Consider the following 27,759-nt stretch of genomic DNA (forward strand, 5'->3'; position numbering starts at 1 on the left):
TTCTCCTTCCAACAGCCCAAAGGTTTGTGATGATGATAACAAGAAACTGTTCTGAACAAAGTTGGCAATGCAATTTTTGTTATTTTTGAAAGAGGTTTTGATTGCTATCGTTTCAGTGAAATCATTTTGTCCTCAAAATTCATATTTTTCCTTTTGTCTTTTTGCGGAGGCAAAACAAAAGAAAAAAGAAAAAAAGAGAGAAATAAACCAACTCGGACAGCTTAAAGTCAATCCGAACTCGGGAAGTTGAGCCTGAGTTACACCGACTTATGAACCGAGTTAGTCCCACTGTTGAAAATAAAATAAAAAATCTCAGATTCTTATAGCACTTCTCGATAGGCGGTTCGAGTTCGACTCGTCCTCCGCTTGGCGCCATAGATAGTACAAATCTCGTTAGTCCAACTGTAATTCATGTCGGTGAGTCGGCCGACACCGATTCAGAAACAACCAGGTTATCAGATAATTTGTCTTCCCAGAATCTCTCTTCACTTTGCTGCAATTTAGATTTAATGACCATAGATGCTAAAAAGCAAAGATTTTCCGAAAACCCAACTTCATAAAATCTTAAATTTATGGTCTTTTGGGCGATCAAAGGGCCTCTGTGTAAGTTTTTTTATTTCGGGTCAAAAACTTTATTTTGGTCCTTTTTAATGTTTGATACCTTAGATTAAACAAATGGGCAATGTGCATACATTTTGTTCCTGCTTAAGCAGATTCATAAAAGGGTCTGTGTGTTCTGTTACATCAATTGTCTGCTGGAATTCTTTTGATCTTTTATTGAATTCTATCTGCAGCAATTCAACAGCGAAGAGTTGTTATAGAAAACAAGCACGGGGAGAAGCTTGTGGGGATATTACATGATACGGGTTCAAAGGAGCTCGTTGTGCTGTGCCATGGCATACATTCTTCAAAGGTCCTTTTGCTTTGACATGTTATGCACTTGATACTATTTTTTTTACCATTGTGCATAATTCTGACATTCTTCAAGTGTGTCTTTGTCCATTGTATAAATGAAAAATTCAAAAAATTTGAAACATTTAATCATTAATCAAATGATTAAGAACAAGTTTTAAACTTCTGGATTGATCTACCTGTTCTGTGTTACCGTCTGTTTTCTTGTGATGGTGGGATGGGATGAGATGGATCTGACGGTCTTTTCATTTTTCTTTCTAGGAACGCATACCTATGGTCAACCTTGCTGCTGCCTTACAAAGAGAAGGAATAAGTGCTTTCCGCTTTGACTTTGCTGGAAATGGGTAAGATGTGTTTGCTATATTGTTATACAGGACTTTGAGTCTTGAGCATGGAACTTCCCATGTATTTACAAGAAGCTGTTTATGCTATACCTCATAGGGAAAGTGAAGGTTCGTTTCGATATGGTCACTATCGGAGAGAAGCAGATGATCTACGAGCTGTAGTTCAACACTTTCGTGTGCAGAATTATGTAGTAACTGCAGTTGTTGGGCACAGTAAAGGTGTGTCTAACTTTTGCTCATTTAGAACCAATGCCTCATTTGAGAAACAAAAGGGGGGTTGGGAAGATATCTTAAAAGTATTTAGGGCTTTAAACATAACACACTGTATCAGAGTCAGAGATAGATGCCATGCTATTGCACACTGTGAATGGCACCGCTAGCATTATTTGCCATCAATTGTCTATTTATGTATGTTCCCCTATTTGTTGATTGTTTGTTGGGTTTAGTGAATATTTCTTTAGAAGATTATTGATCAAATGTTTCTCTCAGGAGGAAATGCAGTGCTCTTGTATGCTGCAAAATATAATGATGTTCATAAGGTTGTAAATATTGCTGGTCGATTTAATCTGGAAAGAGGCATTGAAGGTCGCTTAGGTAAAGATTTTCTACGAAGAATCAAGCAAGATGGATTTATTGATTTTAAGAACAAAAGAGGTAAGCTATCGTGTGCACTTATTCTTATTTTCCGTAAACATCAGCTGTTTTTTTGTGTGGTTATGTGGTAACATGTCTCAGTCTATATCATCTTCATTCTTTCAACGCTGTGTGGAATTTTAAAGTCACCTCGTTTCAAAACTCATTTATCTAAAGCTCATAATTGTAAATTTACGCATTTTTGCAAGGGTTCATGTTTCCTCATCCTTAGAGCATCCACAGTAGGAGGGTGTATTTTTGGGAGCGTAAAGCCACTTTTACATCCCTTTTACACCTCGGGGGCTGTAAATGTGATTTTTGTTCTAGTGGGGAAGATGTAAATCTAAAGATGTAAAATTGATTTCTACCTTTTCTATTGTAGGTCCCACTTTTGTCTACTTTTTCTCACATTTTCTCATGTAGGTCCCACCTGCAAGAGATGTAAAAAAAAGATGTATATGTGCATCTAAATTTGCATCTCATGGTGGTGATGCAAATTTACACTCGTTTACACCTCTCCATTGCGGGTTATTCCGATCACAAATGGTGTATATTTAATATACACCTCATTATACACCCTCCCACTGTGGACGCTCTTAGAACCTGGATATTGTTGTGGTTTAGATTGACTATTCACCTGGTTGATTGTTGACGTTAATAGGGACATTTGAGTATCGTGTGACCGAAGAAAGTTTGATGGAGCGTCTAACGACTGATATGCCTGCAGCCTGCCGATCAATTAACCAGAATTGCAGGTCAGAAATGACAATTATCCTGTTCCAAACTTCATTTCTCCAAAAATGGTCGTTGATCGTAGGTTGTTCTACTTATTCTATTATTTGCAGGGTTTTGACAGTTCATGGATCAATGGATAAGACGGTTCCTGTCGAAGATGCTTTTGATTTTAACAAGATCATACCAAATCATAAAGTGTCCATTGTAGAAGGAGCTGATCATGAACACACTTCACATCAAAATGAGCTGGCTTCAATCGTGTTGGACTTCATTAAGGAGGATTTTCTCCAGGACAAATTTATCCATTCACGATTTTGATCCTCAACCCATCAAAAGTTGAAAATTTTATTTTTTGGGTCCGAGGCGTCCATGTCTGGCCATGTATTGGGAAAACGATTTCAACTATCAACTTTTGAAGACCAATATTTTATTTGTTCACCATATTATTTGAAACTCACCAGTTCTTAGATTGCAACTGAGCAATCATATATAACGTTTATGTAAAAAAGGTAGAAGAAGTAAAAATAGCCTAATAACCAACTAAAAACAGAGGCAATGCAGATCTATAACATCCTCAAACACGTATACAACTATTTATCACATATACACTACCCCACTCAACTACGCTGTAACAGTTCTCGGCTTAGCCCCCATTTTTCTCCAAGAAACACTGGGCATTATTTGCTTTGTGTCAACACGATCCTTGTACTTGATAGTAAAATTGAGCAATGAATCCAAAAGAGAGTCTGAGAGAAGGTGAGGTTTAAGCCCCAACTCGATAAGTTTGGTGTGTTTGGCGTTGTAGTAGTGCTCCTCTGCTTCAACTCTTGGGTTTGGCACAGATGTGGTTTGCACATCAAGTCCAAGCTTTTCTCCCGCTTTTGTGACAAGCGCAGCAAGTTCATTGACAGAGAACTGCTCAGTAAATTGATTGAAGACCCTAAACTCACCAGCCTTTGCTGGATTTGCAATGGCAATCTCAACACACTGAACCGTATCTCGGATGTCAAGATACCCCCGGGTCTGGCATATTAAAGAACATAAATATTAGTAAAATGGGAAGTAATGCAAGCACGCCTTTTTTGAGGCACTTGAAAAGAAGGCATGTGTGTGTGTGAGCGTTTGTGCTTCATGTACAGGGCTTTTACCTGACCCCCTTTGCCATACACAGTAAGTGGATGACCAACAGCAGCCTGAACACAGAACCGGTTTAAAGCAGTTCCAAACACTCCATCATAATCAAACCTGTTGCAGAGCTCTTCATGCATCTCGGTTTCATCCGTTCTCACCCCATATACCACTCCTTGGTTTAGGTCAGTGGCTCTAATCCCCCAAGCCTTGCAAGTGAAGGCTATATTATTTGAATCATGAACCTTACTCAAATGGTAGAAAGAGCTTGCTTGCTTAGGGTAGGGCAAAGTATCTGTTCTTCCATTATGAGTAATTGTTATGTAACCTTCTTCAATATCAATATTTGGAGTCCCATATTCTCCCATGGTCCCAAGCTTCACTAGATGACACTCCTCTCTATACTCTTTTATAGCAAAGAGAACATTCAGTGTTCCCATCACGTTGTTTTGCTGCGTAAATACTGCTCTTGACCGATCAATCATGGAGTAAGGAGCAGACCGCTGTTCCCCAAAATGAACAACAGAATCAGGCTCAAATGACTTGAAGGCTTCTGATAAGAACTCAAAATCACAAACATCACCAATGTAGAGTTCAATGGATTTTCCAGTGAGAGATTTCCAGCAACGGATGCGATCATGGATGGAGGAGATTGGAGTCAGGGAATCAAGACCAAGCTGGTGGTCAAAGAGACGGCGTACAAGGCTATCAACAATGGCAACCTCATAACCTTTCTTGGATAGGTGAAGGGCTGTGGCCCAACCACAGTAGCCATCTCCACCAATGACCATTACCCGCTGTGATTTAGATGCTCCACCAGAGCTCTCATTGATGCCATAGCTCGGTTCCTTTGGGGCTTCCCTACTTGGAGAGAGTGTGGTTGCGTGCACTGTGCAAGTACTTTGTGACCTCCCCCTATGCAAGAGAAGCCTTCCAAATGGGGTTTTAGAAGTCTGAAAAGTTAAAGACGTAGGAAATACCAACGAGTCTTGGACCAATGGTTTAGTGTAAGATCTACAACCAGAGGAGAAATTTAGAGAGCACGAAGTTGAAAGCAAATGTGCCATCAATGTTTGCTGCGTCTTACTGATATTCACATATACCTGCAAAGAATTATCCAAATACCCAACTCCTTATCTAAATGCTTAAAAAAAAATTAAGTAGCAAAGAAATTAACATAAAAATGTAGCTCTGTAAACAACACTATACAGCAAAACGGAGAAAGCAAATATTTCAAGTGTAGCAATAACCAATTATATTTTGTAACTACCCAAAGCAACTAGATGCAAAAACCAAGTGGAAGCGAAACGGGTTCATGACAATTCAAGGCAAAACAAGTTTCTGTGTTTGGGACTTCACAACAAGCATAGAAGATGCACAGCTGAAGTGTACACACTGACAAACACATAAAGCACACTTCTTTAGATACCCAATACATTTCTAACAAATTTTAAATCTCTGCTTTCTTCTCAAGGGGTGAACATAGCAAACCCAGCTTAAAATTCAGGGAAAGAAACAGAAGAAATACAGGAGTAAATGCAGCAAAATATAAAGTAAAAAGGAAAACATCAAAGTGAACTATCACCGTAATAGGATCAGCAGAGAGTGCACGAAATCACTGTGATGAAGACTGGATTTGTCTGGTGATAGATAAAAGGTGAAGATTTTGTTGGTTTTGTTGGGGGTTTTGGGGAGGAAGGAGAAGAATCATAAGCAATAAGCAGAGGTATATCCCTTTTATCCACTTCTCCAAATGGGCTCAACTTAGCTGAAACTGAAATGCACTGGTCGAAAATAACAAGCCCAGAATGCTTTAATGGGCTCATCTATGCCCATGTGACTGTTTTTAGATAAAGGATATGTTGCATTCATAATTTAGCACAAAAGCCATCAGCCACGAATACACATAACCACAATAGGTTATTACAAATATAAAAGCACATTAATCATAAAGAATTAGTCCAAATACTGTCACACATGGCCAAAGAAATTCTGGCATCTATGCCCATATGATTGTTTGCACCAATGGAGGGAGGCAGTAGATATTTCTCATAGATTAGCATATCCTCCTGATATCTGTGGTAACCAAATTAAGTCAAAACCCTAGGTCAAATAATTCATTCAATTTGGGGATTATTTGACCTAATTGGGAATTAATCAACCTAATTGGGAGTTACTCAATTTAATTGGGGGTTACCCAATTAAATTGAAGACTACCTAATTGGGTTGAGAATTGATTCCTAATTCCTACCCCGATTCTCAATTAAATGAGGAGTTACCTAATTGAAATAGGATTTGATTTGATACCTACCACAATTAGGGATTTGATTTACCCTAATAAATCAAATCCCTAATTAATCAAATCAATTCCATAAAGGGGAGGAATAATTCCCTTCCATCTACGGAATTATTCCTCTGAAACCCTAGCCTCCAAGACCATTATAAAAGCATAGCCACACACAATGGTGAGGTACGTCTAAATTCCTACTGAAACTCTGCAGAAATCATTTCTCACAAACCCTAGCCACCACTTTCTTTCTCTCCCTTACACAAGGCTCTGCCACCACACACGGCTCCGGCCACCCGGTTTTCCTTGAAATACCTTACCTAACTTAGGCATCGGAGGGCCTTTGGCCAACACCGGGTGTGGTCCTTTACTCCGATCTGCTTTGCAGGGAGAAAGAGAAGCGAATAAGACGAAGGAATCTTTGACGAATATTCTCGTGGGGAAAATCATTCCCTCCAAATTGGTGCTTTCGTTGAGAGCTCGAGTTATACTCAACGCGTGCTCAAGGAATCCGTTCCTCCTATTTTCCAATCCACCGAAGCCTTCCAAACAACCATGGTTGGAAGCATGAAGACGAGAGGCAAAACCGCCGCGATGGCTAGATCCGCGACGGCCCAAAGCCACTCCACCCACGGTCCCGCAATCGACATGGTGGCACCACCACCTCTCACCACCGCACCGGCCACCGCCGCCGAATATGGTGGAACCTCTCATCAAGGTGGGCTTGTTACCACCGCCGACTTAGGCCCGGTCTTGGAGCAACTTCAAGCGATCCCTTCATTGCCTCCACGTCGACACACGCTCCGCGCACACCTCCAATGAAACCCTAGCCCGTGTGCAATTGGGCTCCACACACTTCTCTCCTCCCGATCCACGAAGTCAAGCGGACCTTAGTCCGAGAGTTGACCACTAGCTCAGAGAATGGGCGACCAAAGCGATCGATGAGGCAACTCCTCCACCAAATCAGCTTGGCTCAAAACCTTGGCCTTGGACAACTAGGCGAAGAGAGAAGGATGGAGCGAACGCACCGGCAGGCAGCTCAACGGGTACCCAGCAGTCAAGCGGAGTAGGCGGACAAGGCGAGGACAACAACTTGATCGGCTTGCCGACATGTCACAGCATCCGCAAGCCCAACTCGGAGCGATTAAGTTCGAGGAACAACATGCGCGAGAGGCTAGGCCCACGACTTGACGTCCCACGCCCGCTTGGGACCGCAGGGAAATGTACTTCAAAGGCTAGGCACCGGGAGGACAATCGGACAACCATCGCAACGAGGTCGTGAAGAAAGGCGTTGGTGTCCACTGCAGCGAATGTTCACGAGAGGCTACGTCCCGGGTGGTCAACCGGATAATCCTCACAATGAAGACCACGAGGAAGGACGCTCCGCTGCTCACTCACGAAGAGACGGCTCTCGTCGACAAGCTATGGAGAATCTCTCGCAAGCGCAGTCCACCAACACACCGCCTAGGCAGCGCGAGACAAGAACGCGACCCTCGCGGACCCGTGAGGAGGTCACCAACGTTGCCGAATCGCGAAGGTCACCAACATGATCGACCAGAATGTGTATGGAGGACGTTGAAAAACTTATGAATGACCGACTTCAAGGTCCAAGATCGTGGGAACCTCGACGATGCACTACGCAAGGAGATCGACTTGCAAACTCCACACCTTTCACGCCAAAATCGAGCAGGTGCTCCTCCGGCGATTCTCCACGCCTTCGTTTATACACTTCAAAGGGGACTCCGATCCCGAGAGCCACCTAAAACACTTCAAAAGTGTCATGATCCTCCACAAGGCCGACGACGCGTTGATGTGCAAGGTATTCGTAGTGACCTTGCGAGGAGCAGCACAAGATTGGTTCCACACCCTGCCATCCGGGTCGATCAACAGCTTCAAGGAGTTGGCTTACGTCTTCACCAAAGAGTACACATCTTACCGAACGATCAAGAAGAACCCTGACCACCTGTACAACTGCGCAAGAAGTCCGACGAATCCCTTCGAGATTACATCAAGAGATTCAAAGCAGAAAAGGCCAACATTGTAGGATGCGACGACCGAATCGCATCATCTGCCTTCAAGAAAGGTCTTCCAGCTGAACACGACTTGTATCGCGAGCTGACTATCACTCCCAGCCAAACTCTGGCAGAGGTCTACGCGACCGCGGAACGCTACGCGCTATGGGATGACGATCGAATCGCCGCAAAAAAGTCTACTAAGCAGGAAGATCAACCAACTAAGCGGGCAGGTCAAAGAAGCGATGGATTTAGCAACAAGAACAAGGATAAGCGCAGGTCACACCCACAAGGAGACGCTGCAGCAGGAGAGAACTACACCAAGTTCAGCATCCCCATACATCAAATCTTAGCCCAAGTGAAAAACAAACCTTGGGTAAGAAGACCGCCACCCTTGAAAGGAGATCCAGACAAGAGGGATACTAGCAAATATTGTGCCTTCCATGGGACACACGGGCACACAACCAACAATTGCCTCGCTTGGAAAGCACACCTTGAAGAACTCGTGAGAGAAGGTCACTGCACGGAGTTCATCGCGAAGCGAGCCATCCAGCGAATTGAAGATCGAGACACCGCCAAGGAACCACCCGAAGGTCATAAGGATTAACACAATCCTAGCCGACGTCCAAGGAGTCGGGCTGACCAGCAAGGAAAAGAAGAGGAAGATCAAGCGGGCAACTATGATCTTCCAAGTCTCGACCCTTCTACCAGCAGAAGACGATCCTATAATCGGCTTCCAAAAGAAAGATCGATCGGCCTCGACATGCCACATAATGATGCCCTTGTCGTCGGCATTCAAATCGCGCGAGCCATGATCGGCCGAATCCATGCGATTTAAGGCGGCCAATATCCTACGGTGGCGGTCATCCGATGGGCTTGAGGTAAAAATCAACAAATCAGCGGATCACGGCCGGCTTTAATGGTGCAACAACGGTTACCGTAGGCACGATAGACCTCGACGCGTCTATTCTTCACCTGTAGTCCGCTTGCAAACATTCATGGTCATTGATGAGGTCTCACCCTACAACGGCATTCAGGCGGCCATGGATTGGCAAGATCAACGCCATCACCTCGCCACACATCAAAAATTCGGTACCCAATCCTCGGGCGGTGTCGGCCAAATCAGATCGAGCAATGGCGAGAAATGCTCCGCCAAAGGGCTAAAGAAAAGCAAACAAGCGCAATTCCTCCAGCCAGGCAGGATCTTGAACAACCGAATCTTGCTATCTTATAGCAATCAAAGCGTCGAGACCAAGCCGAGGAAATCCGTCCCGCAGGTCTTTCCGAAGGATGGAAACCGAGGAAGACGCGTTGAGTTAATACCCTTGGATCCCGATCACCGGACAAAAAGCGCGGATCGGCTCGCGCCTAAGCCCACGAGAAGAAGGAGCTTACCACATTCCTCCAGAATAACAAAGATATGTTCGCATGGTCACCGTCGACATGCCTGCATCGACCGAAAATCATCCGCCACCGACTCTACGTCCAACCCTACCGCAAGCGGTGGCGCAAAGAGACGCAACTCGCACCCGAGCGAGTCGCTATCATCGGCCGAGATTGACAAACTTCTAGCTGCCGGCTTTATTGAGGAGGTCTCCTACTCAGAGTGGCTTGCCAACGTGGTTCTAGTAGCAAAACAAGAGAAGGCAAGTGGAGAGTCGTGTCGATTACACTGATCTCAACAAAGCATGCCCAAAAGACAACTTCCCATTGCCGAGGATCGACCAACTTGTGGATTCCACTTGCAATCACCGCTCACTTCATGGACGCTACTCCGCTATAATCAAATCTTGATGCACATGGATGATAAGGCGAAAAATTCTTTCATCATCGAAAGAGGGACCTCTGCTACAAGGTCATGCCTTTTGGGTCAAGAACGCCGAGCAACCTACCAAAGGCTGGTGAATAAAATCTTCAAGGAGCAAATCGGCAAAACTATGGAGGTATACGTGGACGACATGTTGGTCAAGGCCCCAAAACGTGCAGATCACCTCAAAAACCTCGCCGAGGCATTCAGCCTGCTCCGCCAATATCGCATGAAGTTGAACCCTACTAAATGCACGTTTGGGGTATCCTCCGGCCGATTCTTGGGATACTTAGTCACACAACGAGGTATCGAGGCACACCCACGTCAGATTAAAGCTATTCTCGAGATGAAGTCGCCCTCCACAGTGAAGGAAATACAAAGTCTGACGGGCAGAGCAGCGGCCCTCAACCGATTCCTCTCGAGATCAACCGACAAGTGCAAACCATTCTTCAAAGCTTTGAAGAAAGGACAAAGAGACAAATGGGATGAGGAGTGCGAAGTAGCTTTCCAGAGTTTGAAGACTTATCTCACTTCACCACCCTCGCTCTCAAAGCCACCCAGTGATGACTTGTTCGTGTACTGGCAAAGGTCCAACTCAATTGGCTCATTCGAGAAGAGCTGGGGCCCAACATCCGGTATTCTACACGTCAAAAGCTCTCCTCGATGCAGAGACTCGTTACCCAAAATTGGAGAAACTCATTTTGGCTCTTGTAGTTTCCGCGAGAAAGCTACGACCCTACTACCAAGCTCATCGAGTCATCGTCATGACTGACTTTCCTTTGAGATCAATCCTGCACAGACTGACGCTTCTCGACTCATGAAGTGGGCTATAGAGCTAAGCCAATATGACCTCATCTACCGCCAAAGTGCAATAAAAGCCCGAGCTTTAGCAGACTTTCGTGGTAGAGTTCACCCCATCAGGAAAATTCAAGAGCAGATGGGACCTCCACTGGACCTAGCCAACTTGGAGACACGTGGCGATTCGGGTAGACGGGCGTCAAACCAAAAGGAGCCGGAGCGGGTGTCGCATCATCACCCCGGATGGAACCTTGTTGGAGCAAGCTATCACGCTTGGCTTCCCTCGAACAACGAGGCGAATACGAGGCACCGCCGCGCCTACGCTGGCAAAGGAACTCGCAATTAAGAAGCTAGCCATTTACTCAGATTCCCAGCTGATCACGAATCAAGCCTCAGGAGAATACATGGCGAAGCACCCAAGGATGATCTTGTACCTTGACAAAGTCCAGGAGCTGTTGAAGGCATTTCCTACCTTCACCATCCAACAAGTACCCCGGGCAGAGAACGCACATGCGATGCACTAGCCGCTAGGGTCGTTGGATACCCAGATTCAGACGCTCCATCCCGGTTGAACACCTTGACCAGCCAAGCATTGAAGAAGTAAAGCCAATCGACACCATGCAAATTGACAAGGACCCCAGCTGGCAAGACCCCATCATTGACTACTTAGCGAATGGAAACCTACCCGCGGACAAGTCCGAGGCTAGGAAGGTCCAACGGAAGGCCGCGAGATACTACATGCACGACAACAAGCTCATCCGCAGATCATACTCCGGCCCTCATCTCACCTGCATAAGGTACCCTCAAACACTTGAGGTCCTCTGCAAAATTCACGGTGGCGAGTGTGGCAACCACTATAGGGGCAGATTACTCGCCTGGAAGGCTCTAAACACAGGCTACTTCTGGCCTACCATGAGCCACGACTCCACCGAATATGTCAAGAAATGTGATCGCTACCAGCGATACAAGCCGATTCCTAACTTTCCTGCCGAAGTCTACCATTCATGCAATGGGTCATTAACTTAGTGGGACTCTTGCCACCCGTGCCCGCCAAGAAGGACATGATGATCATCGCCACCGACTACTTTACTAAATTGATCAACGCCGAAGCTTTATCCTCTATTAAAGAAGCCGATGTGGAGCAATTCATCCGGAGAAACATCATCTGCTGGTTTGGTTGCCCACAATCGCTGGTTACCGGCTAAACCGCTCACGCTTCATTGGCGAGCAGATCACCGCAAATCGCCCATAAGCAAAGGCATCCTAAGGGAGAGCGGCGACGACCAAAGCATCCTTCGGAGATGCGCAGCCCGTAAAGCGTCTAAGGAGACGCAGGTGCGCCAGAATTTCTTAAAAGGAGGTCTCCATGCCTTCTGGGAAGTATCCGAGTTCCTATCCGTTTCCTAAGGGAGGCATGATAGATACGCGATTGCCCATAGCGGCGTCTAAGGGAGACGCAGGCGACGACCAAAGCGCATTCGAGACGCAGCCCGTAAAAGCGTCCTAAGGGAGACGCAGGTGCGCCAGAATTTCTTAAAGGAGGTCTCCATGCCTTCGCGGAAGTATCCGTGTTCCTATCCGTTTCCTAAGGGAGGCGGGATAGACACGCAGATTGCCCATAAGCGGCGTCTAAGGGAGACGCAGGCGACGACCAAAGCGTCGCCGAGACGCGGCCGTAAAAACGCGTCATAAGGGAGACGCAGGTGCGCCAGAATTTCTTAAAGAAGGTCTCCATGCCTTAAGTATCCGTGTTCCTATCCGCTTTCCTAAGGGAGGCGAGATAGACACACGCTTGCCCATAATCGCGTCCTGGGAGACGCAGGCGACGACTAAGGCATCCTAAGGGATGTGCGAGAATACCCCGAGCCTCTTAAGGGGCCCCGACGCCGCCAACTTCCTAAGGGATGTGCGAGAATACGCCGAGCCTAATAAGGGGCCTGGCGCCGCCAACTTCCTAAGGGATGTGCAGGACACTCCGGAGCCTCTTAAGGGGCCTGGCGCCGCCAACTTCCTAAGGGATATGCAGACACGCCGGAGCCTCTTAAGAGGGCCATGGCACTCGCCAACTTCCTAATTGAAACCATCCTAAGGGATGTGCAGACACGCCGGAGCCTCTTAAGGAGGCCTGCCGCCAACTTCCTAAGGGAAACATCCTAACGGATGTGCAAGACATGCCCGGAGTCTCTTAAGGGGGGCCCTGGCACTCGCCAACTTCCTAAGGAAAATCATCCTAAGGGATGTGCAGACACTTGAGTCCTCAAGAGGGACCACGCACTCGCCAACTTCCTAAGAGAAAAACATCATACAAGATGTGCAGAATACGCTCGGAATCCCCCAAAGGGAACCCTATCACTCATAAATCTCCAAAGAAGAAGTGCAATCAAGATAGAAGCTGATTACTTAATAGTTCACAAGTTGATATGCAAATCGAAAGTTGAGAATAACAACTGAAATTTCCATAGCAAGCTGACCAACCGACCAAGTTCAACAAAAGGAAGAAGGTTAAAAAAGACCATTTGTTCTAAACAAGAAAGCAGACTACAAAAGATGAAAAGAAATAAAGAAAACTTCATCTACTCCGAGGCGCCAGCAGACACCTCCGAGTTCTGACCTCTTCGACATTCGCCGATCGCTATGCCTTCAAGATCCCGATCCGCTCGCTCCATAGCATCTGCCATCATCTCATCTGCATTCACTCTTGTGCTCAAAATGGAAGTAGGCATCTTTTTGACTAACCAATCCAATGGTAGAAGAGGGGCAACAACGCAGTTTCGAGCTTTAGCAACAAGAACCACTCCTTTTTTGAAGCAGATGAAATGTGGCTTCCCTTTGTTTTTCCAAGGAAAGGCTCGAGAATGTGCCAAGATCGCCGGCCTGACAGATGTGATCGACCAACTCAGAAGGGACGGGTTTTATACGAAGTTCGTCTTGAGCAGATCAAACACACATGCATCCCCTACAGGCTAGACTTGTTCGCCTTCGGATCAACCGCCGACGCAGAAGAAGAACTCTTCACCCAGGCAGATGACTCTCTCATCTTCTTAGCCTCCGCCAACCTCACTTCCAAATGAGACGACTCGAACTTCGAGGAGGAATGTCTACATCTCTTTGACGCTTGGCAGAACTAGATCGGGCACAAGTTTCCTTACAAAGCGATCATGGTTTTCAAGCTTGTCAGCAGGAGGCTCGGGCAGAATACCTCGAACATAGTTCATACCACCAACCTTCGTGCTATCTCCTCCCACGAGATGTTTGGCCCTGGCAGATGATGGTAGAGCAGACCCCACTTGAGTCTTCTTAGCAGAAGGGAACCTTGGCTTCTTCCTCAATAGAGACACATTCTCTACCTGCGAAGGAGTAGCTTCATCTCTTGAAGACTTGGCAGCAACCTTTCTCTTTGGGGGAGATTCAGCAGAACACTCCTCCCGCCTGGCGATCATCGAACTGGACCATTCTGCTCATCTCTCAACATCTGAGTAGGGGCGGACCACCACCTCCTCTACTCAGAGCCCAGTCCACGAAGGAAGCCCGATTCAAATTTGGACAACCCAACGAGTATTTACATCTCCTACATGCCACCACGCGCCATGCAGAAGCTGGGGGGCATTTGTGGTAACCAAATTAAGTCAAAACCCTAGGTCAAATAATTCATTCCATTTGGGGATTATTTGACCTAATTGGGAATTAATCAACCTAATTGGGAGTTACTCAATTTAATTGGGGGTTACCCAATTAAATTGAAGACTACCTAATTGGGTTGAGAATTGATTCCTAATTCCTACCCCGATTCTCAATTAAATGAGGAGTTACCTAATTGAAATAGGATTTGATTTGATACCTACCACAATTAGGGATTTGATTTACCCTAATAAATCAAATCCCTAATTAATCAAATCAATTCCATAAAGGGGAGGAATAATTCCCTTCCATCTACGGAATTATTCCTCTGAAACCCTAGCCTCCAAGACCATTATAAAAGCATAGCCACACACAATGGTGGGGTACGTCTAAATTCCTACTGAAACTCTGCAGAAATCATTTCTCACAAACCCTAGCCACCACTTTCTTTCTCTCCCTTACACAAGGCTCCGGCCACCACACACGACTCCGGCCACCCGATTTTCCTTGAAATACCTTACCTAACTTAGGCATCGGAGGCCTTTGGCCAACACCCGGGTGTGGTCCTTTACTCCGATCTGTTTTGCAGGGAGAAAGAGAAGCGAAGAAGACGAATGAATCTTTGACGAATATTCTCGTGGGGAAAATCATTCCCTCCAATATCCAAGTAGCATATTCTTATTTTAATTTCGGTAAGGCAAGCGGTATATTCCAAACTTTCATGAATATAAATATATTTTGTTGTTTTTAACTAGGGGACAGAGAGAGATGCATAATTCATCTCTAGTTTTTCTTTTTCTTCTGCTGCACAGAAACCGCCTATAGGATAAAATGGAAATGGTACAGCCTCTGTTTTGCCTTTTTCGGCTTCACCAAATTGTCCCAAAATCAAATCAGCATTCCAATGTTCATGCATGGTTCATAGTTGTATGTCCAATAAACAAGTAACAACCATCCTATTCAACCATATCCTGAATCAAAATCCACCTGGAGGTTGAAGAAGAAAGTAGTAGTAAGTAACCACTTACTTTAAGGGTCTTTAAGAATATAAAATCTGTGAATTTATGTGGGTACTTCATTAATGTCAAGTGGGGTTACAACAGTGGTTGTGCGACACGGAGACGTGGAGCTCGAGGTGAAAAACATGGAATGGAAATTATGGGTGTGGAGCTCGAGGAATGTGGGAAAAATCAGAAACATGTGTCATAAGGAATGTCTATAAAAGGAAACAAGGGGATAAAAAAATTACAACTCCTCATACTCAGAAAACAAAAAACATAGCTCCGCCAACTTTCTTCCTTCCCATTTCTCTCAATCTAAACCTATCTCCTCAAACTCAGAAATAAAATGACTTATTCATTCTCATTTTCTCTTAATCTAAACCTAGCTCCGCCAACATAGACATGGGGGCAAGGGGATGCACCAATGTGGATGCCATACTTTGCTTCCTCACGAGGACTAGTAACCATAAACGACTCATTACACCTTGACAATGATGTTGCCATTGGAGTTGCAAGGAGTTTGACGACTCCTAAGGATGTGCTCGTGCTAGGAAGAAGTGATGATAACCAAGTGGTGAGTGATGCCATGACACTGAGCGTGCAAACTGTGGCGTCAGTCCCAAGTGTAGGTCATCGCCTTATTGTGAAATCCCATGAGGTGCAAGTGCTAAGAAGTCAGTTAGTGGCAGAACGTAATTTGGTTACAGATTGTCAGAGTATTATAAAGAGATTGAAAAGGGATAGGGCAAAGACTTCGGAGGAGACAAGACACCAGCTTGAAATATTGCAAGAAGAGAATCAAAAGTTATCAAAGATAATAGATTTTTACTCTAAGGACATGCAAGAGTTGCTGGAGGCCTTGGATCGACGGGGTAAACGTGCACGAGGAGATTCAAGTTTTGCTAAACCTAAGAAAGTGATTTTCGAAAGCTCAAGTGATAAGCCCCAAGAAGCGATGCGAGAAAACCCAAGAGAAAGATCCAGATGGGCCAAACTAAAGTCTCCTATTGTGGAATTAGGAAGCGTGCCATGATGTTTTTTTTAATAATTTTTTTTTAAATTCATGTAGTCCCCTGTTTTTTTTTTTTTATGTGAAACAAATTTTTTTTTTCCTTTTAATTTTAACGACACAAATTAATGCGCTAATCATGTCACATCTCGGAATCGCTCCGCCCACGATATTGTCCGCTTTGGGCCTTTGCCCTCACGGTTTTGTTTTTGGGAACTCACGAGCAACTTCCCAGTGGATCACCCATCCCGGGATTGCTCTAACCCCAACTCACTTAACTTCGGAGTTCCCATGACTCAAGTCAATGAGCTTCCAAAAGGCTTTGTGCTAGATGGAGGCGGGCATGTACATATAAGACACATCACCCCTCGGTTGGTCGATCCGGGATGTTACAATCCACCCTCTTAGGGGCTCAACGCCCTCGCTCGCACACTCGCACCACACGGCAGTGGCTCGATATCAAATTGTCACATTCGGAATCGCTCTGCCAGTAGCACGATATTGTCCGCTTTGGGCCTCCGCCTCACGGTTTTGTTCGGGAGCTCACGAGCAACTTCCAGTGGGTCACCCATCATGGGATTGCTTTAGTCCCACCGCTTAACCGGAGTTCCCATGACTCAAATCTCCCACATCGACCAACGGAGAGGGGAGATGTGCTTTATATGTATATGCCCGCCTCATCTAACATGAGGTATTTTGGGAGCTCACTAACTTCGAGTCATGAGAACTCAAGTTAAGCGAGATGCTGAGCAATCCTAAGATGGGTGATCCAGGGAAGTTGCTCGTGAGCTCGAAACAAAATCGTGAGGCGGTGGCCCAAAACTGACAATATTGTCTTCTGGCGGAGCCGATCCCGGATATGACAAATCATTCAACTATAAATACCCGCATAGTGTACGAATCAATTGGATTAACTAGGTAATCTATTTAATAACCTATTTCAGACAACCCAAACCCGACACGACACGTTTATTAAATGAGTCTGGTTTGGGTTGAGCATTCTTAATACGTTTATTATCCTGACATGACCCATTGTCACGCCTAGTTGTGTGCCTTCCCCTTCACCCTCCTTGGCACCCAGAATCGAAACCCTGAGGTTTTTTTTTTTTGGACGATGAAACCCTAGGGTTTCTTTCCTCAAAATTATAACCCCAAAAGTACAAAAAATACTTCATTAACAACATTTATTTGTTATCATACTAAACTCAGTAATTACCAATAAATACTTCATGAGTTTATTATATGGTCAAGCTCAGGAGGTAAAAATTCATTACTAGACCGAAACAAATAATACCAAAATGAAGACGTGGGGGCAGCATTCAGAAGCTTTGAGGACAAAGTCCATTGAATTTGAATCCCAACTTCTCTCTCTTACTCTGTAGCTCTCGAATCACATGTGCATATTTACATTTCTCATTTGCCCAAAACATAACCCCAAAGATTTATGCTTTTTAATGTTGTAAACGGGAAACAACTCAGATACAATCCTGTGGTGCTTGTTCAGTCTCGCCCAGCTGTACAATCATATCCCCTTTCTTTCCATTTTAGCGATCACCTCTACATAAACTGAAGAGCATCATCAGAAACAAAAGCACGGATAAAGCAGAGTGCGAGTGAAAATTCAAAGCCTTTTTTTTTATCCCTACAAGCATTCTATCATGTCATAATCAGTATTATTCAGAAAAGTCTCTTCCTTTTGGAACCCAGAAAGGAAGAGTGAAGTGAGGAAGTGAAAAGCTCTGTTTGCTCTCAGATCTCTGCGTCTTGTTGGGTCATTTGATTTTGAGCTTCAATGGCAGAGTCAAAGAAGTATATTTCACAGGAAGACCTTAGCAAGCACAACAGGCCAGGAGATCTATGGATCTCAATACAGGGGAAGATCTACGATGTCTCAGATTGGGCTAATTACCATCCAGGTGGTGAGCTCCCATTGCTCAATCTCGCTGGTCAAGATGTCACAGACGCGTTTGTTGCGTACCATCCAGGCTCGGCATGGCAGCATCTGGACCAGTTCTTCACTGGGTCTTATCTCGAAGGCTACTCTGTCTCGGAGGTATCCAAAGATTATAGGAAACTTGTCAATGAATTCACTAAAATGGGTTTGTTTGAAAACAGGGGACTTGGGGTTCATTTTTCGCTGTTTCTTGTGGCCATGTTGTTTAGCTTGAGTGTTTATGGTGTTTTGTACTCTGATAGCACTTGGGTGCATCTGGGTTCTGGTGGGTTAATGGGTTTTCTTTGGATTCAAAGTGGCTGGCATGGACATGACTCTGGGCACTACCAGATCATCAGCAGCAAAAGACTCAATAGGTTTGCTCAGATCCTCACTGGGAATTGCCTTGCTGGCATCAGCATTGCCTGGTGGAAGCGCAACCACAATGCCCACCACATTGCATGCAACAGCCTTGAATTCGATCCAGATCTTCAGCACATGCCTTTCTTTGCGGTATCTTCGAAATTATTCAATTCCCTCACGTCTTATTTCTATGACAGGAAGATGAATTTTGATGCTTTTACAAGGACCTTGGTTAGTTACCAGCACTGGACATTTTACCCTGTGATGTGTCTTGCTAGGCTTAATCTTTTTGCTCAATCATTCTTGCTGTTATCATCTAAAAGATTAAGGGTGAACAATAGGGTTCAGGAAATCTTGGGGCTCCTTGTGTTTTGGATTTGGTATCCTTTGCTGGTTTCCTGCTTACCCAATTGGGGTGAAAGAGTTATGTTTGTTGTTACAAGTTTTTCTGTCACTGGAATTCAGCATGTTCAGTTCTGTTTGAACCATTTTTCTTCCAGTGTTTATGTTGGTACACCTATTGGGAATGACTGGTGTGAGAATCAGACTAATGGGTCACTTGATATAGAGTGTCCATCTTGGATGGATTGGTTCCATGGTGGGTTGCAATTTCAGATTGAGCATCATCTGTTTCCCAGGTTGCCTAGAGGCAATCTCAGGAAAGTTGCTCCTCTTGTTAAGGAGCTATGCAAGGAGCACAAGCTGCCTTACAAAAGTGTATCCTTCTTGAAGGCCAACGAACTGACCATTGGAACGCTTCGCACTGCAGCCCTGCAGGCTCGGGATCTTGCTAGCCCGGTTCCAAAGAACTTAGTTTGGGAAGCTGTACACACTTATGGATGAGATACACAGCTTGTGAAGCTTTAGCTTTATGAGGTTTTGATGGTGTGGTTTTTTATGCTCAATGACAATAATGTTGTTAAGGGAGTAAAATAACTTATTTTTGATTGATATCTGAAGGGTGGTGATCCTTGATTTCAGTTGGAACAATAATAATCATCTTTAGGACTGCATCTGAGGCTTCATTTCAGATTCTGGTTTTTACAAATATTTATGCAAATTTTGTAGGATCATCATCAGCTCATGTATTTTCTGGAGTAGGTGACAAGCTATATATACTGATTATCCGTCCGGTGATATTACTGCTTCTCCTCTCCTGTATTGGTGCTCAAAATCACTGCTAGAGACTTGAGATGTAAAGCATTGTGTGCTTTGATTAGTTAGTTTGTTTGTTTCTGATAGCGTAGTATATCTTGTGGCGCTTTGGTTCTCTCTCTCTCTCTCTCTCTCTCTCTCTCTCTATATATATATATATATAACTATTCGTTTTTGTGATTGGAATTTCTTACTGTAACGTTTGATGGTATTGGTTTTGATTCAATTCCAAAATTAAGTTTGAACTTAGATGTTGGCATATAGTTAATTCTTGGAATTGCAATTCCTACTCTGCCATGTCTCATTTTCTTCACTGTATTATCTTCACCGTGTACTAGCTCTCTAATAGAGGTAGAATCGCCACTATTAGAGATGCGGTATACAATAATGTGATATTCCTAGAATCTTTCTTTGTGATATTGTAATGTTAAGAGTAAACCAAGTCACACTGCCATATCAACCCATATGCAATAAATCCAATTACCATGAGAAACATTGAAATGGGAACTTAGAAGAAGCTCAACTCAAGAAAGTCTTATCATAATGTATAATTCAAGCCCAGTTACCCTGCAACAAGATCATTTGCTTTGATTTCCGCCTCTCTCAAACTGCATGCATAAAGAAAATAGAATTTAAACCAAAGCAATTGACTCATGATCGTAAAGAATCTAAAGATCTTCTTTTTATTTTTATTTTTTGGTCGGATAAACCACCTAAAATTCAAGAATTTAACTTTCATTTCCAACAAAAAGATAGTAATTCAATTTTCAAAATTTAAAATGGCGCAACCACGTAGACTATAACCAACACAGCACGTCCCTGATTTCTCTCTCAACACAAACAAACCCTATCTCGACTGAAATTTCTCTACCTTCCTCAAAATTCTCCGATCACTTCTCACCTTCCCTTTCCGGGTTTCCCCCCCAAACCGATAAAAAAGGCTTAAAAATCCCACCCAAAAATGAAGCACCAAACTTGTGCCGCTTGTAGATTCCAGCGCAAGAAATGTACCCAAGACTGCCTCATGGCCCCATATTTCCCTGCAACCAGGTTTCAACAATTTCTGAATGCACACAAACTGTTTGGTGTTGGCAAAATCACCAAAACCCTCAACAGCGTCTCTCCTCAGCAGAGAAGCTCTGCCATGTACAGCGTCAAAGCCGAAGCCGAGTACCGTGCCAGGGACCCTGTTGGTGGCTGCTACAATGAAATAAAGTCGTTGCTGTGGAAGATCAGAACAACCGAGGATGAACTCCAACATGTGCATTCTCAGCTTTGCATGTTTCGTGCCGGAGGAGAGAATGCTATGGCTCATCCTTTGGAAGGCTATGAATACACTGTCGTTCAAGATGTTGAATATGATTCGCAGCTTCATCATCAACTACAGCAGAACATTGTTCAAGAACAGAGCGGTGTTGTGGAAAATCATCAAGAACAGAGCAATGTGTTTGATTTAAGGTCTGACTGAATGTTTGGAACAAATTTCTCAACTTCAGTAGGAAAAGAAAATGCCCACTTGATAATTTGTTCATTATCACTAAAGAGAAAGTTGCCCATTCAATCTCCATGTATAAAGTTTGTAGCTTTCACTTTTTTTTAATGTTAACCCCAATTTATTAATTCAGGGATGAAGTTGTGCTAGAACAAGATGTCAATCCAATTCAGGATGAGGGTCCAGTAATTCACAACAGTACTTCTCAGTTACAAAGTGGTAAAAGATGATTGTTGATTTTGCTGTACTAGTTCAGTAACTCAGTTAAATCTCATGGAGCTCTGTTTTCTGTACATCAGATAGAGTAGAAGGTAAAAGGAAAATGAAATGTAGACGTTCCAAACACCCTTTTCCTTGACAGATAGTTTGATCTGTATAGAACTATATCAGGAAGACACAATATCTCTCTCTCTCTCTCTCTCTCTCTCTCTCTCTTTTGTTTTGGTTTTCTAAAAGCGATCACCACATTGCATACAAGTTGATTAGATGGCTAAGTAAAAGGTGGCAACAGAAAACATTTCTGGCCTGTTTGACAACAGAAAAACATCTTTTTCAAACATGTCCATTGTCATAATGTTTGCTCTTTATTACTTTCATTTTCCTCACCATGGATTAGGTTGCTTCAGTAATCAGTATTTAATTCCAAGATGGCATTATGGCAGTGACTCTAAACTTCTAAAGGAGCTGACCTCTTAAGCCCATCGGGCCACCACCATGCCCTGGCCCCGAATTAATTTATAACCAATGCAGCTGAACAAAAGCAAGCAGACTGAATCAAGTGAAGGTCATACATTTAAGATATTTAAAACAATCAAGTCTCTTTATTTATTGAAGATTCTCACAAACAATGGCTGCAAGAAGAGTACAAAACATCTTCAGTATGCATTAATTCATGCATAATGAAGTTTGCCCTAATAACATAATGCTGTCGTCTGAGAATGAAATGATCCTCAGGGAGTGCTTTCTGAATGGGAAGGTGAAGAATCAGAAGTAAGGTCATCTAAAATAGACTTTGCCCCATCTTCTCTAACACCCTTTTGCCTAATGTCCTCAATCATCCGATGCACCATGCCCATTGTTGGACGATCTTTAGGCAATGGAGACACACACAGCAAACCCACCTGCAAAAGAGCCCACATTTCCTCCTCCATTTCTTTGTCTCCCAGAAGCTCAAAATCCAGCACTTCCCATGTACTGCACTCTTTCTGCACCACCATCCTAACCCACTCCACCAAGCTCATCTCTCCTTCTTCACCAGCCGTTTTTCCAGTCAAAATCTCCATCAGAACCACCCCAAAGCTATAAACATCACACTTTTGTGTAAACTTTCTTGGGCTTTTACTGCTGGGAAGCATCAATTCAGGGGCTTTGTAAGCGCTGTTTGATGATGGAGCAGGCAAGAGCTGCTGGAGGCCAATGTCTGCAATGCAAGCGCTGCCCATCTGATCCACCAAGATGTTTGATGATGTGAGGTTTCCATGAAAGAGCTTGGCCTTGTTGCAGCCATGGAGGAAAGCCAGTCCTTGCGCAGACCCAGAAGCTAATTTCAACCTTGTAGCCCAATCCAATGGTGTTCTTCCAGGTCCTCTGTTTCCATGCAACACAAAATGCAAGCTTCCTTTGGGCATGAAATCGTAGACCAAAAGCAACTCATAGTTGGAATTGTGGTACGCTCGAAGGCTCACAATGTTACAGTGCCTCAGCCCACCAATCTGTCTCAAAAACCCATCCATTTCTTTCCCGCCATTTCTCTTCTCCCTCACTCTCTTCACCACAATTACATCTCCACCGTCCATCGCAACCTTGAAAGTGGTCCCCACGCTGCCCTTTCCCAACATCTCCGCCGACGCCTTCAACAGATCACCCACCTTATCGACGCCCCTGCATCCTTCCAGCACCACCATATCTTCGCTTTCTCTGGGCCCACCACCAGGCCCGTGCCAATTAGACTGGGCCAAATGGGCTCCACCTTTGCTCTTCTTCTTCTTCAATTCTCCGGGCCCGTAGTGCTTGCTCACGTAACCGAATCCGTTGGCTGTCTTGTTGCGGGTCCCGCCCTCCACTCTCTTAGTGCGCCGACACCACGTGGCGGTCACGACTATCACTAACAACACAACAGCTATGCCGACGATGATGATCGTGAGCTGCGCAGCGTTACTCAAAACGCTGTCGTTTTTCCGACCCAAGTCCCTGGATGGTACGGACGAGTCAGGGACCGTCCGATTGGAGCATTCGTACGGCAAGGGTTTGCCGCAGAGATTCCCGTTTCCGGCAAACGATGTCGCCGCGAATTTAGACAGCCACGCAGGGATTTCGCCCGAGAGATTGTTGTGCGAAACATTGAAGTCCGAAATCGTACCGGTATCCAAGTCCGCTGAGCCGAGAGTCCCGGTGAACGAGTTGGACTCGAGACGGAGAGTTAGCAGGCGAGGCAGCTGAGTCAACTTGGTCAACGGAATGTCGCCGGAGAACTGATTATACGAGAGGTCGAGTCGACGGAGATTGCGGAGGCGGGAGATTCCTGAGGGGAAGGTTCCGGCGAAGCGGTTGTGGGAGAGGTAGAGGTGGTTGAGGTGGGGCAAAGACGAGAAGTCGAGCGAGGTGGAGAGCAGGTTGTGGTTGAGGCTCAGGACTTTCAGGTGGTCGAGCTGGCTGAGTTGCTCAGCCGCCCCGGTCAGGTTGAGGTTCTCGAGCACGAGTCGGGTGACCCGGCGGGTCTCCGGGTCGCAGGTGACGCCGAGCCAGGAGCCGGAGCACGGGTCGGGTGAGGTCATCCACGAGGAGAGCGAATTGAAGGGGTCGGTGGAGGCTTTGAATGCCAGCAAGGCGGTGGTTTCTGGGTTAGAGAGAGAAAGAAAGAAGAATAATTGGAAGAGTGAGAAAAAGAAGGCAGAGAGAAGATGAAAATTCTTCTGCTTCGGCGACATGTTTGTTTTCCTTCTGATTCTCGAGAAAGTTGCGGAAAAAAAGAAAATGAAGGGGAAGGGAACGGAAAAAGAAGGCCAGATAAGATTGTTAATTACCGTCAGTAACTAGCCGTTAAGAGACGTTGGGTTAAACGACAATTGGTTGTAGCCATTGGCGTGGGCGAGTGGCTAAATCTGTGTAAATTTGGTTGTGGGTGGGGGATTTTGGTTGAGAAGAGAACGGTGTCGACAAAACGTTTTTAGGAGGAAGACAGAGAGTGGTTTTGGTGGTATTAGCTTTAGCTAGCGAGGGTGCTGCTGGCAGTGAGTGTTGAAAGCGACGACGACGTTTCTTGGTTGCAATTAATGGCGCAAACGCGTTTCTTAATTTGTCTACTTATTACTGGTATGATGAGGAGTAGGAGTAGAGTAGGGTAGTGACTTTTTCAATTTTAGTAATGAATTTTGTTGATTAAGTAAGAATATTATGAGTATTATGTTATCATATCCAAGGAAGGATGTGTCATACTTTGGTAATACAATTAATTAAGAAAAATATAATGTGGGTTAAGTCAGTTGGCCGAGAAAGTGTGTACATCCATCTGAATTCGAACTTCCTTCTCTTCTCGTACATCATTAAGATGTGTATTTTTAAAAATGCTTAATGATGGGAGTTTGGACCCTCCAATTCCTAATGCCCAAGGGATCCGATCCAGCCCAATTTGACGTTTGATGTTGTACTAGGCCAAGCAAAAAATTGTCAAATTTTTATTTAGTTATAGAATTTAATGGGTTGGCACCTTTTAAGGCATCCCAATTACAAGGTAATCTCAGGAACATGAATTTGAATGGGTTGGCACTTCGGCCGGTCGGGGCCGATTCTAACCCTTTTTGGTCAGGCCCACGGTGATTGCGCAATCCTTTACTAATATTTTTTTATAACTAAATTACTTTGCTAATCAAGATTACCAAAATGTAAATGCAGGCAGACCAATTATTACTATCAATAGTTAGTGCAAAAGAAGAAGAAGAAGGGAAAATAAGGAAGGAATAAAGAGGAAATAGTGTGAATGAAGCAATGGAATTAAATCTGAATTTCCATTGTTTTGTTGGCAATCCCATGAAATCTGAATAAGACTTTTCCCAATTCTCACTCTCTCTTTGTGCGTAGAAAAGAAAAGGAGAGGAGCTTGCCCAAAGCTTCTGACTAAAATTCCAACTGCCCCCCTGCTGTGAACCAACCCAGACCAACAACACCACAGGAAGCCACGTGCACCCGAATTTAATCCATCTATCATCGCCACTATCACCATCATGCCTTCCACTTAGAAAAATCCCACTAAGTGTACCAACATTTTATCATTAGTTTTTTAGTCTATGGTCCCTTTAAATCAATTCAATTGAGAGAGCTTTATTTATTATGATCAACATTTTGCTTCCCTTATTACATGTTCATTTTTTTGGATGGGGAAGATGAATGCAGCACATATCTCTATCTTTTCGGCCCCAAGTGTATAGGGTTAAAGGTATAGGGTATGACTTTGACGAGAAATACTTCCCTATTCTCGTTGTATTACTCTCTTATTTTTTCTATCAGTGATGCGAGTAGAAACAGGACTTTCATAAGTGATGCGAGTCGAAACAGGAAGAATAGGACAATGAAACTGGGATGATGTAATGTGAGTGCCTTAGATTTCTAGTATACTATAGTATTACTAACAAGTGGGAGTGGCACGAGTAAATCAATGCAAAGGGACACAAGGGCTTTAATTTTAAATACCGTGGACCAGCAAAACTCACACTTATCAAGTGAAAGACTGAAAGAGATCAGAGAGAGCAGCTACATTGGTCGTCGTCACTATGTGTGATTCTGTGTAAAACTCATCGTAATTGATAACGAGGACACAAAATTCACAACCCCTTTTTCTATTGGATCGGTAGAGCTCAGAGCTCTGTATTTTTCTCCTTGTTTTTAATTTCCCAAATAGTTAGTGTAAGTTTTACCCCTACAATACAAACATCTTTCTGAGTATTTTGTTCAACATGGTTTCTTTCTATTGGAATCTGGAAAATCTGGAACCAAGACGCCATACTTAAAAGAGCAAAGTAAAACCAGCTTGCATTTTCTGCTCTGTTTTTACAACTATCATACTCGAAAAGGCAAAACCAAACAGCCTGTATTTTCTTGAATGCAATTAACCATTTGAGCCCAATTAGACATTGTAGTGATCCTCTGCTCCTGGCCTTCTCTGAAAATTCTGCGGTGTGACTTGCTACACAATTTGAAGCTTTGAAGGCAAATTACACAGAAAATAATAAGAAGGTAGAAGAAAGAGAGAGTATTATCAGAATGCATTGCCATAAAATAATCAAATTCACTTCACTTACATCACCAAAGTATCAAGGAAGAAGAAGAAAGAAAAAAAGAAAAGAGGAATTCTAATTTGAACCCCAAATTTGCACTTAAACCTACTCCCAACTTGTATCAACTTGAATTTTTCTTGTAACACCAATTTCATGATCTTTTAATCCTCCTCAAAAGTTTACAAAGCCCCCCCTCGAAAAACCCATTATATGAAAGAAAGAAAAAATTGCATTGAAGTAATGAAAACAATTAATTAAAAGGTCCATTTCCAGATCTTGATCCGAAGATCAACCTTGCACTTGGAGTTAGCAACCGAAGCCACCGACGGGGACTTGCCTTTAGGTACAGCCCCTTTAATACCTTCACACGTAACCCTAATGCCCACCTTCTTGCTCTTCAACTTCCCCATCGCCACCTTCACTTCGGTGTCCATCTGCAACTTCAACGCCACCCCGGTCTTCTTCCTCAGATCCGATCTCAGAGACTTCACCGACTCGACGTCGAGATCCTGAGAGGTCGACAAAATGGAGCGAAAAAAGGTGCTGTTTTTGGTGCCGCTGGTGAAAGCCGGGATCGACCCGTTTCCGATTTGGACGTCGCTGGACGAGAGAGACAGAGCAAAGGGCTCGTAGGAGAAGGTGAGGTGGTTGTTAGGGTTTTTGGAGGAGAGGGTGAGGTTGAAGAGGGTAGTGAGGTGTGAAGTGGATAAGTCGGAGGAGGTGGTGAGGTTGAGCTTGGCAATGCGGACGGAGGTGAGTGTGAATTCAGGGCGGTGAGGACGGTAGAGGATGTAGACCGCGGCGCCGGCTATGGCGGCGAGGAGGGCGAGGGCTAAGATGATGAGGATGGACCAGAAGCAGCAGCAGCAGAAGTTGCAGTGGCAGTTGCTCCTGCGGTGCCGGCGGTGGTGGTACTGGGGTTGTGGGCGGTATGGTTGCCGGAGTTGGGGCTTGGTGTTTGATGGTTGGCTGTGGCGGCGGTGGTAGTAGCAGCGGCGGGCACGGCGGCGCCGCCATTGGTGGTGGGTTTGGAAGATGGGTAGACTCTGTCTGTCATTTTGAGAAATGGGTTGGGTTTGGATTTGAGAGAGAGGTTGTGAATTGGTGTGAACTTGTGAGGTTTTTGAGAGAGAAGAAGGAGAGGGATGAGAAAAAAGGAAAGAGACGGAGGAACCAGAAAAGGGATTGCTTCCAACTCACCCAATGTTTCTCTGTGTGTGAAGGCTCTTTCCTGTGAATTTCTACACCGGTAAATTAGTAAG

The 27,759-nt window shown here is 44.4% G+C and overlaps 8 protein-coding genes across 9 annotated transcripts; 5 read left to right on the forward strand and 3 right to left on the reverse strand.

Moving 5' to 3' along the window:
• Positions 1–273: 273 nt before the first annotated feature.
• Positions 274–3,081, forward strand: LOC103320565 (alpha/beta-Hydrolases superfamily protein). Of its 2 annotated transcripts, none has more exons than XM_089046631.1 (7): positions 274–451; positions 795–913; positions 1,174–1,256; positions 1,354–1,475; positions 1,758–1,910; positions 2,551–2,644; positions 2,735–3,081. In XM_089046631.1, exons 1-7 carry the CDS (start codon positions 412–414, stop codon positions 2,940–2,942), a joined length of 819 nt encoding a protein of 272 aa, XP_088902757.1. In that variant the 5' UTR covers positions 274–411; the 3' UTR covers positions 2,943–3,081. The 2 variants fall into 2 exon arrangements, with proteins under 2 accessions (XP_088902757.1, XP_008220483.2); XM_008222261.3 differs by having other exon boundaries at positions 286–451; positions 1,746–1,910.
• Positions 3,082–3,157: 76 nt separating this feature from the next.
• On the reverse strand, positions 3,158–5,493 carry SQD1 (sulfoquinovosyldiacylglycerol 1). The gene is made up of 3 exons (XM_008222264.2): positions 5,338–5,493; positions 3,773–4,855; positions 3,158–3,647 (listed from the first exon to the last, which is right to left on the reverse strand). Exons 2-3 carry the CDS (start codon positions 4,817–4,819, stop codon positions 3,246–3,248), a joined length of 1,449 nt encoding a protein of 482 aa, XP_008220486.2. The 5' UTR covers positions 4,820–4,855; positions 5,338–5,493; the 3' UTR covers positions 3,158–3,245.
• A 5,567-nt stretch (positions 5,494–11,060) lies between these two features.
• LOC148919669 (uncharacterized) lies at positions 11,061–11,682 on the forward strand. Its single transcript, XM_089044409.1, has 2 exons — positions 11,061–11,144; positions 11,242–11,682. Exons 1-2 carry the CDS (start codon positions 11,061–11,063, stop codon positions 11,680–11,682), a joined length of 525 nt encoding a protein of 174 aa, XP_088900535.1.
• Positions 11,683–15,699: 4,017 nt separating this feature from the next.
• LOC148919670 (uncharacterized) lies at positions 15,700–16,426 on the forward strand. The gene has a single exon (XM_089044410.1). It carries the CDS (start codon positions 15,700–15,702, stop codon positions 16,306–16,308), a length of 609 nt encoding a protein of 202 aa, XP_088900536.1. The 3' UTR covers positions 16,309–16,426.
• A 1,173-nt stretch (positions 16,427–17,599) lies between these two features.
• LOC103320564 (acyl-lipid (9-3)-desaturase-like) lies at positions 17,600–19,852 on the forward strand. Its single transcript, XM_008222260.2, has one exon. It carries the CDS (start codon positions 18,077–18,079, stop codon positions 19,421–19,423), a length of 1,347 nt encoding a protein of 448 aa, XP_008220482.1. The 5' UTR covers positions 17,600–18,076; the 3' UTR covers positions 19,424–19,852.
• Positions 19,853–20,025: 173 nt separating this feature from the next.
• Positions 20,026–21,653, forward strand: LOC103320563 (LOB domain-containing protein 22-like). Its single transcript, XM_008222259.3, has 2 exons — positions 20,026–21,193; positions 21,361–21,653. Exons 1-2 carry the CDS (start codon positions 20,697–20,699, stop codon positions 21,455–21,457), a joined length of 594 nt encoding a protein of 197 aa, XP_008220481.3. The 5' UTR covers positions 20,026–20,696; the 3' UTR covers positions 21,458–21,653.
• Positions 21,654–22,028: 375 nt separating this feature from the next.
• LOC103320561 (putative leucine-rich repeat receptor-like protein kinase At1g68400) lies at positions 22,029–24,495 on the reverse strand. The gene has a single exon (XM_008222258.2). It carries the CDS (start codon positions 24,152–24,154, stop codon positions 22,178–22,180), a length of 1,977 nt encoding a protein of 658 aa, XP_008220480.2. The 5' UTR covers positions 24,155–24,495; the 3' UTR covers positions 22,029–22,177.
• Positions 24,496–26,475: 1,980 nt separating this feature from the next.
• EMB3135 (harpin-induced protein) lies at positions 26,476–27,756 on the reverse strand. The gene is given in 2 exon segments (XM_089046963.1): positions 26,476–27,464; positions 27,467–27,756. Coding segments are annotated over 2 exon segments (801 nt in total). The 5' UTR covers positions 27,555–27,756; the 3' UTR covers positions 26,476–26,751.
• Between the last annotated feature and the right edge of the window lie 3 nt (positions 27,757–27,759).

Source organism: Prunus mume, linkage group LG2 (genome assembly GCF_029339155.1).
Source record: "Prunus mume cultivar Tortuosa linkage group LG2, ASM2933915v1, whole genome shotgun sequence".
Taxonomy (NCBI): domain Eukaryota; kingdom Viridiplantae; phylum Streptophyta; class Magnoliopsida; order Rosales; family Rosaceae; genus Prunus; species Prunus mume.

Coding starts and splice junctions, on each gene's coding strand:
- LOC103320565 (XM_008222261.3), top strand. CDS start 412: ATGTCGGTGAGTCGGCCGACACCGATTCAGAAACAACCAG. Junction 452..794: donor ACCGATTCAGAAACAACCAG/GTTATCAGATAA, acceptor TTCTATCTGCAG/CAATTCAACAGCGAAGAGTT. Junction 914..1,173: donor ATGGCATACATTCTTCAAAG/GTCCTTTTGCTT, acceptor TTTTCTTTCTAG/GAACGCATACCTATGGTCAA.
- SQD1 (XM_008222264.2), bottom strand. CDS start 4,819: ATGGCACATTTGCTTTCAACTTCGTGCTCTCTAAATTTCTCCTCTGGT. Junction 3,648..3,772: donor TGTATGGCAAAGGGGGTCAG/GTAAAAGCCCTG, acceptor TTAATATGCCAG/ACCCGGGGGTATCTTGACAT.
- LOC148919669 (XM_089044409.1), top strand. CDS start 11,061: ATGGCGAAGCACCCAAGGATGATCTTGTACCTTGACAAAGTCCAGGAG. Junction 11,145..11,241: donor CTACCTTCACCATCCAACAA/GTACCCCGGGCA, acceptor CACCTTGACCAG/CCAAGCATTGAAGAAGTAAA.
- LOC148919670 (XM_089044410.1), top strand. CDS start 15,700: ATGTGGATGCCATACTTTGCTTCCTCACGAGGACTAGTAACCATAAAC.
- LOC103320564 (XM_008222260.2), top strand. CDS start 18,077: ATGGCAGAGTCAAAGAAGTATATTTCACAGGAAGACCTTAGCAAGCAC.
- LOC103320563 (XM_008222259.3), top strand. CDS start 20,697: ATGAAGCACCAAACTTGTGCCGCTTGTAGATTCCAGCGCAAGAAATGT. Junction 21,194..21,360: donor AGCAATGTGTTTGATTTAAG/GTCTGACTGAAT, acceptor TTATTAATTCAG/GGATGAAGTTGTGCTAGAAC.
- LOC103320561 (XM_008222258.2), bottom strand. CDS start 24,154: ATGTCGCCGAAGCAGAAGAATTTTCATCTTCTCTCTGCCTTCTTTTTC.